This window comes from Pelecanus crispus, chromosome 2 (assembly GCF_030463565.1).
Source record: "Pelecanus crispus isolate bPelCri1 chromosome 2, bPelCri1.pri, whole genome shotgun sequence".
Lineage (NCBI taxonomy): Eukaryota > Metazoa > Chordata > Aves > Pelecaniformes > Pelecanidae > Pelecanus > Pelecanus crispus.
In genome coordinates this window covers 69857803-69873648 of record NC_134644.1, presented here as the reverse complement: position 1 = coordinate 69873648, position 15846 = coordinate 69857803, and the positions used below count along the sequence as shown (strand labels likewise).

The 15846-nt window shown below is 39.0% G+C and overlaps 1 protein-coding gene across 1 annotated transcript in view; it reads right to left on the bottom strand.

The window, feature by feature from the left end:
- The window catches only part of CTDP1 (CTD phosphatase subunit 1), a 126969-nt gene that overhangs the window by 58301 nt on the left and 52822 nt on the right, over nucleotides 1-15846 (bottom strand). The window contains exon 11 of the mRNA XM_075704704.1: nucleotides 15670-15832. Coding sequence (XP_075560819.1) covers nucleotides 15670-15832 — 163 coding nt within the window. The remainder of the gene's footprint in view (nucleotides 1-15669; nucleotides 15833-15846) is intronic.

Below are 15846 nucleotides of genomic sequence, written 5' to 3'. Positions count from 1 at the left end.
AACACCCATGCCATACCAGTACATGATAGCAGGAACAAACAAATGGGAACAGACTTTGGATAAGCATCTCTATTAAATGTGTAGCCGCAACCTGAATGGTCTAAGTCTGCAACAGGAAGCAGACTGATGACTTGGAAAAGTTACATTAGAAGTATTATCATATGCTCTTTCATGGCCAATATGGGATTTCATAAACTGATAAACTGAACCATCCACTAGTATTGCAGCTTACTGGCACTATCAGCAGATTCTCTTATGGATAATAAAATTTGTCACTGGGCAATCTTTCAAGTTTTTCCGTACCTGCAAATCTTAAAAAACAAAACCAAAAAACCTGCAATGGAACAGAAACCCAAGCTGCATGCTCAAGTTTAAGTTTCACTTTACTAAGTGTCCCGATTTCACCTTAGGCAAACCTTCATCTTAAAGGAACGAGCTAGTGAGTGAATCCACAGATAATAGTCTGATGTACTCAAATTATTTTTGAGTACATTCATTTACATTAATTTTGTAGAGATAAGCACTATCTAAATATCTAGAGACTGGAAAACCTAGAGAATCTGTTGATGCTATACAAATAGCATACTAACACACAAACTCGTAGAATGAAAGGAAAGGAGCAAAGAGAAGACTTATACAAATAGACCTTCAATGATCTTTAATCAACAGAAATTAAATCGCAGGTGTGCAAAATGAACAAACATTAACACCAATGTAATATTTTCCTAGCCAACAAAAAGGTCTGGTAAAGACTAGAAGTATCCATACCTGTTAAACAAAAAAAGGTAACAGAGGTGGACGCTTCAGGGATTTCAGCCTGCTGCAAACATGTATCAGTATAGCTCCCACCTTGAAACTTTTATAGCAATATGTTAAAAAGTCTAACTGTTCACAGTCGTACTGCTCACCCTTGTTTTAAAACAGGACAGTATCATGATACTTTTTGTTCTCAAAGCCATCCTTTCTACTTTAAAGAAAGTATATTTTGCTGATATGCAGCAAGAAGCAGCTTTGTTTTACAATTTTGCAAGTCTCTCCTAAGAACTGTAAGTCTGGCTATTAGCTGAGGCAGTTTTGCCAGAAGTCATAACGTTCTTGTTCCTAGAGATTTAGCAAGAGACATGCACAGTCTAGTGGTCAAGATTTTTTTTTTTTTTTAAATAACAAATTACTCTAATATGCTAATGAAAGAATGCTTGCAAAAGGTGTTTAAATACTATCACAAAATACCACTGACACATTAAGTTTGAAATCTTAACATACTATTAAAAATGACGGCAATTTGAGAGGGCACAGTGCCTAGGCTCTGAGTGATCTTTTCTGACACATTTCACTGCCAAGGGGAGATATCTGTAGCAAAATGCTAATGAAGTGCTGAGGGCAGCACAGTATCAGTATGTTAGTATCAAGGGATTGTACAGTTTCTGAGCTCCTAATGTGGCTTTATATTGTTTATGTTATAAAAAAAGAATAGAAATTTGGGTACAAATTACTTAGCATAAAAAATATTTAGTTTACTTGTATTGCTTCCAGTCATTCCCTCAGACCAAGTTTTCTTTGGACATAAGCTTCATTTTACAACAATTTTTTGATCATCAAAATATGTTCAAGTCCCCTCTTGACAGCATCTGCTCTCGTGAAGTTCCACGTAAAAACAAAACAAAAATAAAAAAATTCATAGACACTGAACACACATATCACGGTGTTTACCTTTACGAGCATTTTGTAGAGGACAGTGTATTGATTGCCCCAACGTAAAAAGCAATGGGATTCCTAGATAACAAAGACTATGATGAAATGTAATCTACTGCTAAAACTCACTCCCGCTCTGGCCCAGTTGATACCATGTTTCTTGACACACAGAGGCAGCTTTGAACAAGTGTGGGCAGGTTTCCTCCATCAATCCAGCTTGTTGTCTGTCCAATTGGTTTTAAAAAGAGAATGGGACAGTTCCCTCTATATACTCACTATTTTATCTGGCAATATCTGCTGAACTGGTGGAAGAGGTTTTAAATAATCCTTTTTTTTTCCTTCCATATGAAAAGTGATACAGGTTTTTGCAGCCTGCATTTCTAAACAATAAATCTCAGCTTTTCTGGAAAAAAAAAAAAAAAAGTACCAGGATACTTATCTACATATTCTCTTTCAAGTCATCCCCAAAGGCATTAGTCAATGCTGTAGCCAACCTGCAAGTACACTTAGCACATTATCCTTAAAAACTTCTGAGAACCATTTAGGGCTTAACCCATTTGGTTATTCCATTAAAATAAGAAATCCAAGAGTGGGAGGGAGCTTGGTTTGAACTAATTTCCAATCACTTCAACCTGAATTATCGATTATTTAGATTACATTTAAGGCTCCAGTGTGCTTTATCTCAGAGACAAACACCAAACTTCTGAAATGCTGCAACCAAACATGCAGTCTGTTATTGAACAGTGTCATGATCAGAAAACATTGTCTTTGTAGAATAACAGTCATAACTATGAGCTTTACTCCAACAGATATGAGAACCCAAATAATCCTCACCCTGAAAAGATGCATACAAGCTTAAACAAAGAGTTTCAGGTATACACAGTATGCAGACAAAAACTATATTTTTTGCATCTCAACTGTTTCAAAGCTTTCTCACAATGAATCCTTGTTATCAGATGTTTTAACAACTATTAGCACAGTGCTAGGTTTTACCATCCCAAGGTTAACTGAAGGCATACCTTTCACTTAGGGAGACTGAATTCATTGCTACATAGATATTTCAGAGAAAAAGAAATTGCTTTCCATTTTCAAAGGTTGAACTCCTGAACTTCTTGTTCAGCATCATATAAAGCTGTTCAGAAGTCACAGTCTGCTAAGTGAAATTGAAAATACTAAGGTGAGAACAAGAGACAGGCAAAAATCTGCTTTCATTTACCTGTAAGTGCAGGTATCACAGCTGCAAAGGAACTTAAACTACCACTGTGTAGTGCAATTGGGATATGGTAGGGCTTACTAGCTCAAAAACACTGCTATATAAAGACAGATATGCTGTGTTCAGTATAGATTTATTCACACATACTATGAACAAGCTAGCAAACTCACCCTGATCCAAGTTATCTATAGGGAGAGCCAGCTTGGATCTGCCATGACTTACTAATTTTAACTTATGTTTAGCATTAGCATTGCCAGATATCAGCTGGCTGCATGGCTTGGTTGTCAATGAACTTCCCTCTTCAGTAAGCCTGATTAGCTTGGCCTCATTATCACAACAGCCAAGAGACATTTATCAATGTGGTCAAGCTAACAATGCTACCTCAAATAACGAGCATTGGGGAAAACTATTTCTAAATTGGCTTTACTAGAAACTTAAAGATGACAGTGAAGACAGGTCAGTTTTGAAATGGTTTCTGCCGAACTGGGCAATAGCACTGCAAACAGACTCTGTACAATCAAACATGCGGCTTTTAAGTGAAGAAATATGGGCATTGTGCAAGTGTCGTGCGTAGCTAGCCCACTCAATAGCCAGAATTAGGGCATGGAATAACTTGAGGGAAAAAAAGAAAAAAACCAATCCAAAACACAGTGAAAGATAAGCCCAGCAGCTGAAGAGTGGTCAGTTTCTACAACAAGCTCAATATTAAGGTGATGAATACTATGCAGGTTCTGATATGATCTCTGTGCCATGGTATGCCAGCTATATCCAGTCCTCAATACCTCTGTGATGAAGCAAGTTTGGTGTTGGAGCACTAAAATATCCAAGAAAGGCAGCTGTCTGTGTTCATCTCGGAGAAAGCGGTATCATCACATTTGCTACGAGGAGCGCCAGAGAATATTGTCTACAGCTGACTGTGACGCATGGCAAAGAAAGTGCAAGCTCATATACAAAACCCGTAACAATATAGAAGAACAATGACATTCTCTCAAAATCTAAAGTTAATACCACTACTGTAGACATGAAAGTTACAGCAGCATGGACATTCGGGTAATTATTCATTTTGTGACTGCATTGCAGCAGGGAATTTTTTACATCTATAGGGGGCTCTAGTTCTGCAGCTTTTCTTAATCTCTGTTAAAGCTGTACACAGAACAGAAATATTCTTGGTACTGTTGACACAGGAGCTAGAACACTTGCAGCTGCAGGACTATCACACAGAGGCAGAGCTGAGTGGCTATTCAGTGCTCTCTGAAGCTGGCACCTGACAGGAATGAAGACTACCAAAGCAAAGGAAAGATATTTTATCTCGAATGTGTCTTAGAAGTGAGCAATTGAAATTATGCATAATTTCAATTTAAAAATAAGTCATTTTGTGATAACTGATCAAGAAAAGCTAGTTAAAGAGTAATGGTGCAAACTGTCATTCAATACTGCATTTATAAATAACCCGGCCTTTATGTCACCAAAATGGACTTGCATTTTTATAACCCCAGAATTCCAAACATGAATTAAATCTGTAAATGATTATAGCAGACTAGTACTGTGCAAGCATTTGTAAAGATTCTCCATAGCACTTAATATATGTTATGCTATATTGCATAGCAATATATGTTATGCTATATTGCACAGCTGTATTTATTCTCATGTTGAAATACAAGTATCAAGGCATCTTGATAAAAAAATAGTTATGAAGAAACAGTTCAGACTTAGACCAGGACTTGAGCAGACACTTTTAAATATCACTCACTGAGAATAACAGCTGGAATTTAAATGTAAAAACATGTTAGACTTGTGATGAAGTTCAGTCAGGCCCTATATGCAGCTGCTCAGAATTATGTTAGGGATCAGCTTGCAAATTGTTTAACATGGCTCAGACAACTCATTCTTAACTGTGGCCAATTACTGTTGACAACCTAGCTGCATTTGATTTAGAATATGTAGGTAGACACATGTGTTAAAATGAGGTTACTGAACTGTATTTAAAGAAGTTTTGCCCCATTTTCAGTGAGCAAGCAAACAGTTGAAAAAGCCTTACAGCTTCTGTTTACTAAGGCCAAGCAGAGAAGGCTGCAGATCCATAACGTACTATCAGCGTTGGTAGAAAAACCAAACAGAATGTAGGAAAAAGCCTTCTTCCCTATAGAATAGCCAACCTTCACTTCTTTAACACCTTGTACATACATTCCAGAGGTGGAAGCTTTATAGACCTTCTTTCCATTTCACAGAATCATAGAATCGTTTAGGTAGGAAAAGACCTTTAAGATCATCCAGTCCAACCATCAACCTACACTACCAAGTCCACACTAAACCAATCAAGGGTAGACTACACTAAACCATGTCCCCAAGTGCCACATCTACCCGTTTTTTGAACACTTCCAGGGATGGGGACTCCACCACTTCTCTCAGCAGCCTGTTTCAATACTTGACTACCCTTTCCATGAAGAAATTTTTCCTAATCTCCAACCTAAACCTCCCCTGGCGCAGCTTAAGCCCATTTCCTCTCGTCCTATCGCTAACTACTTGGGAGAAGAGACCAACACCCACCTCACTACAACCTCCTTTCAGGTAGTTGTAGAGAGCAATAAGGTCTCCCCTCAGCCTCCTCTTCTCTAGGCTAAACAACCCCAGTTCCCTCAGCCGCTCCGCATAAGGCCTGTGCTCCAGACCCTTCAACAGCTTCGTTGCCCTTCTCTGAACATGCTCCAGCACCTCAGTGTCTTTCTTGTAGTGAGGGCCCAAAACTGGGCACAGTATTCCAGGTGTGGCCTCACCAGTGCCGAGTACAGGGGAACAATCACTTCCCTGCTCCTGCTGGCCACACTATTCCTGATACAAGCCAGGATGCTGTTGGCCTTCTTGGCCACCTGGGCACACTGCTGGCTCATGTTCAGCCAGCTGTCAACCAACACCTCCCAGGTCCTTTTCCGCCAGGCAGCTTTCCAGCCACTCTTCCCCAAGCCTGTAGTGTTGCATGGGGTTCTTGTGACCCAAGTGCAGGACCCAGCACTTGGCCTTGTTAAACCTCATACAGTTGGCCTCGGCCCATCGATCCAGCCTGTCCAAGTCCCTCTGCAGGGCCATCCTACCCTCCAGCAGATCGACACTCCCACCCAACTTGGTGTCATCTGCAAACTTACTGAGGCTGCACTCAATCCCCTCATCCAGATCATCGATAAAGATATTAAACAAGGCTGGCCCCAAAACTGAGCCCTGGGGAACACCACTCGTGACCGGCTGCCAACTGGACTTAACTCCATTTACAACTACTCTCTGGGCTCGGCCACCCAACCACTTTTTTACCCAGTAAAGACTACGCCCATCCAAGCCACGAGCTGCCAGCTTCCCAAGGAGAATATTATGGGAGACGGTGTCAAAAGCTTTGCTAAAGTCCAGGTAAATGACATCCACAGTGTTTCCATCATCTACCAGGCGGGTCACCAGGTCATAAAAGGAGATCAGGTTGGTCAAGCAGGACCCGCCTTTCATGAACCCATGCTGTCTGGGCCTGATGCCCTGGTTGACCTGCACTTGCCTGTTGAGTTCACTCAATATGAACCGCTCCATAATCTTTCCCGGCACCGAGGTCAGGCTGACAGGCCTGTAGTTTTTCCAGGTCCTCCTTCCGGCCCTTCTTGTAGATGGGTGTCAACATTGGCAAACCTCCAGTCATCAGGGACCTCCCCTGTTAACCAGGACTGCTGATAGATGATGGAAAGTGGCTTGGTGAGCTCCTCTGCCAGAGGAATTCATATGGAATAACATTGAAATAATGCATTTGCTATATAACCAGGCATACTTTAAAAGCCAAAGTTGTTCATATCCACAGAAACAAACACACAGAGCTTAGATTTAATCTTATTTGCATAATAATTTTGACTCTGTGCTTAACAGAATGATAGCAAAATGTAAAAAGAAGCTACTTTTCTCAATAACGTATGAGAAAATCCTCTAAAACCCCAACATTACTTACAATGAAACATTTTTGAGAACACCTTTGGAAGAATGGCAGAGGATCTGAATCAACTGCTGATTGCATCAGAAAAGTATGAAGAATATGCAAGACGGCAAAAGCATCTTTGTTGACAAGTAAATCAAATCAATCTTTGACTGACTGTCAATAGAATAAACAGGAAAATGCAAACAAAACCCAGGCAGTCAATTTTATTACTATAAATTTTATCAGATTCCTCAAAAAGAGGTCAGCTCTGAAGTAAGCAGGACTGCTTCTTTAGTTGATATCCATTTGGCACAGCCCATAAATAGTATCTATCGTATCGCAACCATTTCTACTTATCTCATGATTAAACTACCTGTTAATATATCTGGGCATAATAAAAGTGAATCAGTCTTAATCATACATTTTCTTTTATTTTCTCCTAACAATAGCCTGACCAGCCAAGAATTTGACTGATCAGGTTCATTTTGCACAAGATTCTATATAACAATATCACGTTTTAACTAACAACTTGTCACGAGTGCCAAACTAATTCTTACATATATAGGTAGTTTCCATTTTTATCTACAAAATGCAGATATTTATACAGAGTTTTGTCTGAACACCAAAAGGTTCCAATATGTTTCCCCTATTCCCTCCTGGCATATAAATTCATAAAAATAACTCTAAAGTGAAAATAAGATGTCCAAGTACACCAGGAACTGCGCTTGAATAATGTTTTCTAAGCAACCTGTGTAGAAAAACAGAAGCCATCCAAAATTGATTGCCTATTTGAGATAATAAGAAGTTAGGTAAAAATCCTTTTCCTATTTGGGTAATTAGTTGTATCCTTGTAAAACATGATATTACATTAAAAAAAAATCTTTGCAAACACTTAAAAAAGCTGCTGGGGCAAGCTTGGACCATGATGCCCTCTTAATAAACAAAACCTAGCAGATAACCAGCAGATAACCAGCCCTATGCAGTTAGTGCATAAACTAATGGTCTGCAGGTAAGTATCAGACTGAGAAAAAAAAGGAAAAAAATATCCTTGCTCACTGAAAATAGGGCAAAACTCCTTTAAACAGAGTTCAACAACCTCAGTTGATAATCCATTCCAATTTCACTAGTCTTATCTACACTGCATTTCTTCTACTGTTCTTTCAGTCAGCTGAAAAACAGACAGACCATCAATGTTTCTGGTCAGAATGACCAGTACTGATTTAATTTTTTTTAGTATGTTTATATCTTCTGTAATTAAAAATAAATAGAAATGCATTGCTACTTTTTAGAATTGTTTCAATTTTTCAGTGGAAAATGAAGTCTTCAAAGCAAAACATAAAGAAAGGCAGAAACAAATGACTAATATCCAGCTTCCTTTAAGTGCTTGTCTTTCCTCTCTCCATCCCACTGTACAGATCTCTTAATCCTACGCTGCTGACTCTCCTTGCCAAACTATTAAAAATATTACTGGACAACTTTGCTCAGTTTTCTCTACTAATGAGATGAGATATGTTGAAATAATTGTTTTAACATTATAATATTTTAATGTTCAATTTAATATGGTTAAGTAACACAGAAGTGAGACAGGTGAAGGTCAAAGTCTTAAAACAGGGGAAAGCAGTAAAAATACTTTTAAAAAGTATGTTAAAAGCTGTTTTACAACAGCTTTAAGCTATGTTCATTACGAAACAAAGTAACATTTTCTCAGTGCATCGGCCAGCCACCACACCAGAGCAAGTGCTCCATGAAGATAAGCCAGCATCCCGATTCCTAGCACCACAGCCTCAGCATTTCTTTCCAGAAAACTAATCTTGGAGCAAAAGAAAGCGACACATTTAGTCTTGCTGGGTTAAGCTATTCAGTAATAAGCACTCCACACGGAGAACAAAAAGCTGACAGGGCTGGAGAACTGCTGTTTCTCCAGCTTCCATGCTACTTGCTCTTCTGCACAGGAGAAGCTGACCAGAGCACAGGGGCCGGAGGGGATATGGGGGCCGGAGGGGATACGGGGGCCGGCGTATGAAGGAAGGTGACAGGAGGGCCGCAGGTGAGGATACAGACAGCACCGGGAAGCACCGATGCCCACAACAGACCTAGGCCAGCCAGTCCAAATGTCCTCAGGTCTGCTTATGCCACAAGATGTTTTCGCAGATTTTTTCATATAGGCTCTTACGATCTCAGAAGTCTTTGATGAAGAGTCACGCATCTACCTTTGATACTTCTCCGTATGTGTACTTTCACCAATAGTTTCCTCAAAATTTTTTTTTAAAAGTTCAGTTTGAGTGGAAGCAGTCTAATAACAGATCAGACCTCGTAACTTCCAAGGGCCAAGGTACCTTGATGACAATCACTGACAACAGCAAGTGTACACACAGGCTCATTCTTTTAACTTCAAAAAAGGCTACAATTTATAGGAATAGACTGCTAACTAAATTTAGCATCTGTACAATTTATGACATGCTACATGTTAAGATGTCACACAAGAAATTTTGTATGAGAAATGTAGATGCGGAAATTCAAAGAACTGACAATGTTGAATTCAGTGTCCAAGTGAGCCCCAGGCAGCTATTATTTTGCACTAGAGACGACATCCTCCTCATTAAATTAGTATTTTTAAACTAACCAAGAGGCTAAGCACTTACTGATAATAGCTTTCAGCAAACTGAAGGAGAAAACCACTGCTTCTTAATTCACTGCATGGTATAGCCACTAACTTAAATTACAAAACAGAAATTAAGGGATAAACCTGCTTAGATGAAACCAAAACGCAGAGTGTCAAAATGGCCTTATGTAGGAACAGAATGTTGTAGTTGCAGTCTTTACACGTGGCACAAGAATTCCAACTTCGTTAAAAGGAAAAGAATGTGCAGAATATGTACTAAATCAACAGAACCATTCTGATGCAAGAGTAGTTCATTAGGTAATTCCCACTCAAAAAAAAAATCTGTATACTTAAAAGCACTGATGCACAGAACATACCTTTGCAATGTGGTCAGTTTGCAGCTGCTAAGTATGTATCCAGCCAGGTGGTAGGAATCATTGCAGCTCCACTAACTGAAGTGAGAGATGGGAAAGCTGGAGGTCTGACTGCTATCAGATTCACTCCCTCTGTTCCCCTCTCCCAAATCCCAAACTGAGAGGAATTTAAACCAGCAAAGTATTTCACCTTACATGGCAAAGATGACAACACTTGATAAGATACAGATGCTGCTCTCAAGCACCCTGACAAAAACACAGTAATAAACACAAAAGCATAAGGATCATACAACTAGTAGACTACATGTGTACAGCTGTTCCAGGACATTAGTAATCCCAGGCCATCTTGGATGAGAAGGCACTGCAAAATGTAATCAGAAATCTTTCCACCTTACTGGAAGTTCCTTTTTGAACTTTCCATCAGTGAAGCCTGTACTGGATATCTGCCTAAGACTGGCTGTCTTCTACTGTTACTTCCAGTCTGACATGGATGTGGCAGCAGCCTATATATGAGCAAGGGAAAACTGGATCTTGAGCTCAGCACATACTCATAATTCACAGAAGGAGGAGGAAGGGAAGAGACAAGAGGGTCATTTTTTTCCTTTGTCACTGGCAATTTATAAGGAAGCATCTTGGAATCCTTCTATATGTTTCTACAATTTACATGGACTGATGAATTAGAAAGCACCTGAAAAATAAAATAAAGGAACTGTACTGCCAACCACAGCTCTTAAAGGAACAGACAATAGAATAATTTGTAGCCAAAAGGAAGAGAGGAATGAAAAGTCTTGACCTTGCTTACTTATCTCATGGACAAGTGATTTGTCATACACAAGAATGTCAACCTAAGTATGAAAGGGACACTGAAAAGGGAAAATCTTTAAGATTATATAAAGCTGATTCAATTAAACATTTTTAGAAGAAGTTAGCACAACGCATGGGGCTAAAAATCACCTTTTGGATCTGCAACATTTATCCACAAAGAAAGAATAAATTTTACAGAAAAGCAAACTCAAGGTCCATCAGGAAGCAATTAGCATGTAAAAACATACACAGCTTATTTATAGCACATAGGACACAACAGTGTTAAGATTAGACCAACTTGACTAGGTAACTGTACATGATATTAGCCCAGTTGCATAAGGTTCTTTCCAAATATCATTTAGGAATACAAATTCAAAATAAAACCATCCTTAATAAAAAGGAATAAACAATAGCTTAAATGAAATAAAAACAATTTCCAAATCAGCAAGACTAACAGAATTTATTAAATATTGGTCATAGGTGATTTTTGCTGGCCTTCTTTAAACATGTAAGCAATTGTATCAGTCTAGAAAGGAATCAATATGCTAGAAGTTCACAGGAGCTGTTCTCAATGAATTCTGAGGAAACATCCTCACAGTACAATCCATGAGTAACCTCTGGGAAAGAGAACTGCACGTCACCCTGTACTGGGGTAATCAGTTATGAATGGAAAGACATGCGTATGTCTTCACATGATTTGTATGCCATTACTTTCCTTTGTACAACTTGCTTTAGCTAATAAATATTATTTCTGGAAATGAATAGAGTCATTTGAAGCTTGGATTCCACTTTCTGTTTTTTGTCAGTAAACCACAGCAGATCTGTACAACATTGTAGTGACTGGTAGGTCAGCAACTTCCACCTAGCCCAGGGGAAGGATGATGACTCCACACAATCACACCAAAAGCATGGAAGCAACGGTCCTGTACCTCTATGGTAAGCAGGTGGGCAAGTGGACCCCTGCTGTAATGGAGGATGGGAAGAGCTGCAGACAGCCCAGCTCGCTCTCCCTACGGGAGAGGCTTCTGCTACATTTACTTTCCAACACAATGAATGAAAAGAAGATACCTTCCCTGTGAGAGAGATTATTGGTTTTGAGAAAACAAAAGTCATCCTGGAACAGGTATTATGGACAAGAGATATTTTTAGTTAGTTATTATTGACTGTATTTAATTGTTTGGAAACCTCCTCTTTAAAGATGGTTTTCAATCCTTGCCCTTTAGTGAAACCAGCAACGTACCATGAAGATTACAGCATACTAGATACAATCTGATATAAACAACATTTTTATGGAGTAGCATTTTGCACATTATATATCAGATAACCAGTTAGTTAGAAAAAATTTATCCAGGCCTTTAAAAATTACTATAAACAAGCTAATTTAACTGGCAGCATTTAATTCTGCTTCCCTTTACCATTCCATAGCAAACAGCAGCAACCAGTTGCAAAGCATCTGCGTCTAGTAGCACAGAAAAGAAAGGGGGAAAATGTTTGCTCAGCTGTGAGTCAGCAGCATTAGCAGGCTGTATATTTCCCAAGTAGGGATCCATTCCTTATGCACTTATTCTGATTTGGCAATTGTCCTTCAAATGGCAATCCTATTACATTGAATACTCTTGTTCTTCCACTTTCCTAAAGTTCAAACAGTCCTGCATGTCAGAGAGAAAAGAAGCTACCATTGGATCTGGTCTCCCAGATCTTTGGCACTGAAAAAGGTACAAAAGGCTAAGTGACCTTAAGCCACAACCCAAAAGCTGGGATGCTATTCATTTTCTTTGACTATTTGGCATCTATAGCACAACTACAGCTAAAATAATAAGAGATTATAAAAATCCACATAAGATCAATTTTTAGTAGAGATGCCTATCCATGGCAGTTCTTCCCCATGGAATATTGGAACAGATACTGCTTTTTTGCTAGGAAAAGCGACAAACATGTTTAAATAGGTTAAGGATGGAGAGGGATTTAATTTGAGAATAAGTCATAATTAAATTCTCTTTATTGGCTTCCATCTTGATTCTTCTAATGAAACTCTCCCATGTATAAACTACATGGAAGTTCTGTATTACTTGGGGCTGTGTGGCCTTTTCAGAGATTTTTGCAAAGAAAAAGCAAGAATTCCTTTCAATGTTAAGCACAAACAAGTTGTTTATTGCTTGTTATGTCCACAGAAACAGTATCTATAAATGCTTGTATTTCTTATTTAATTTCATTGAAAAAAGTCCCAGTGCCTAAAGCTAACATACTCCTTTTGATCTAGCAAAAATCCTTATCTGAATTTGCCAGGGAATTCAGCTGAAATACTGAGGATACAGTTCTAAAGCTAGAGGACTGCAGTTCTGCCTTCACTGATCATTCCCAGCTCTTCCCATCTTCTGCCTGCTCCTGGCACTAGCACTCGTGCAGTGGCAATTGTGAGTTATTTCAGGAAGCTGGTAATGATGAAGATTAAGCTGGAAAGTGATCTTTGCTGACCAAACCAGCTCCCTGAACTGTCTTGCTGTATGGTCCCATGATTATCAACAGTGGCTCAGGGGCAGGAACACAGCAATTGAGACGTGGGTTGGCTTACACTGCAGCAAAGTCACATCGTAACTTGCTTTCACTCTTCTTGGACCACGTACTCCTAACCCCAACAGTCTCAACATTAGCACTTGTAGTTGTGGAACAAGACATCACCATTGTGACTGAAACAGACTCCATTGCTCCACCAAGGTGGCCTGCAATCAGCTGTAGATCTTGTGGCTGGCGTAGCCACTAGAATGGATACAAATGAAGCAAAAGCATTTTTGTGGTAGAAAACAGGAATTTCACACCTCTTAATGACATGACTGAAGAAAGGTTCTTACCCTTTTAACATGTTTTGATAAAGAATGAGATGGCAGCAAACACATTTCTGTGGAAGTCAAACCAGTCAGTGTCATCAGAGTAAACTGAGCAGCAACAGGCAATGCTTAGCAAGCTTATTTTCACTTTATTTGATAATGTTCCTGACAGCAGAATCTCCTGTGTATGCTCCGCTAAACTTTTATAATTTATGGACTATGTTACCGCATGTCCTCCCCCATAAATGTACTCCCACACAATCCCATAAAATCCTGTTTTATTACTTATATTACATTTCTTGTACATGAATACCTTATCTTTACCAAGGTGATGCTAGCAGTCACAAGGCTAGTCCACAAAGGTTAGTCTCCCTTGGCTGTCTCTATAGTCAGCTGCCAGGAGATGATGACCTGCTGGCACTACCACATCCAGTTCAACCTCCCCAATATACGTCCTCTGTGCCCCCTTTTCCACATCAGTGCTAATGTTTGATCCTTGATCAAACCATGTTGGGGAGCTACAATACCAGAAACTCCCACCCCCCTTCCCCACCAAACAAAACCAAAACATACACCCCCCACAAAAAACAAATGAAGAGTTTCTACTGGTTCAGCCACCTGAGAATCAGAGAAATGTAAATTTAATAAGACGGGGTGGGAACAGAGACTGGTAGAAGGGAAACCTTTTGGAAAACCTCAAATCATACCCTTGGAACCAAAGCTAAGTCAACTATGAAAAAAAAATCCATTGGGATTTGGGCTTCACTTGTTCTGAAGTTCATGTAGTCTAGTTTCTAAACAAAATGTGCTGTTTGAGTAAAACAAAATTTAAAAACAAATAACTGCAATTTAAGATGTTTATATTTGTAGGATAGGTAGAAAACCTTCAATTTCTTTGGTCTAACTGTAGCAGCATAGAGAGCAATCAATCACAAAACGAACAGTGCCAGAAGATTCAGATTTTTAACAAGGTCCCTAAATAGTATCTAGTATCTTTAAAAACAGAACAATAAATATTTTATGCAGTAATTCTGGAAAACATGCACACTTTCTTTTGGCACGGTGCACACATTACAAAAGCAATTCATTAATATTTTCTAAAAGCCACATCATTAGAAAAATGTTAGTACACCAAAACATAAAACCAACACATAATAACAATTTGCTTTAAGTACCACTGACAACACAGAAGGAAGAGACAGATGGATTCAGGGACTGGCATCATCACAAGAAGAAATACTATTCTCTGTGAAAGTCTGAGATCAAATGGGCAAAATACTTTGGAACAAAAAGCAAAATAAATCAGAAGTCATCAACTCTGAGTTACCAGGTAAAGTTAAAAGCTTGTGCTTATCTAAAATTCAGATTAGATCATCACAGTGGTTGAAAATTGTTGGACCTTTTCCTAGAATACGAGCTCAAAGTTCCTCCAGGACCCTTCTACATATATCAAAATTATACTATGCTGTATACATAAACTCATTCTTTCCTTGGTGAAATACACACTTTCCTTCTTTCCACGCTGTTATTATATTTTCTGAAGATAACTCTTGAGGTCTGTTATGGCTAGAACCTTGTAATCAACTTATTGCCAGAAGCTGGCGAGTTATACACTCCTGTCCCCAGCCCAGTGAATAATCTAAGCCCAAAGATGAGTTTAAGCTCCAAGGTCACTAGGTTTTATAGTAAAGGCACAGACAGTGTAATAAATTCATGAAAACACGGTGTGGAATGATAGGTAGTTTTTCCTCTATATGTCATTCAGTATTATGTAAAATAGTGGCTCATTTAAAGAAAGCACACACAAGGATAAGTAAAAAAGAAGCAGCTGCTAGGGGTTCACAATGAATTTCAAAAGCCATGTTTTTGTATGAAAAACGTAGAGTTCACTCTAACAGAAAGCTCCCTTCATCTGCAGAACCGTGATAGCTATGATTTAACAGCACTGCAATTACACATCTACAGATAATGAGGCCCCATGCTCCCCTTTGGCTCTCTGATCTTCTCTACAGCCTGTGCCTTTTACATTCACAGACCTCTCTTCTCCCATCCCACCACTGATTTTGTCCAGATCACGTGAAGATTTACTTTTTATTTCGAGTTGCTGTAGTGGCATACAAGGTCAGTTCACATAGATGCATAATTTAACAGAAGTTAAAACTGCTATGCATAACTAACAATCATTATGTTAGAAACCTGTCAGAATTAGTTAAGCTCACCTCTTTATCCATACTCTCTAAATCCTCTTTACATAGGGTGTACAGGGGCATTGTCTCAGACATACTTGGCTGGCGTTTCCGCTTAGATGGACCAGGCTGCTCTTCATTTTCACTCGCTGGTAGGTCTTCTTCGAACATCTGCTGCTGATGTGGTTGAACAACTCTGAAAAATTTCAG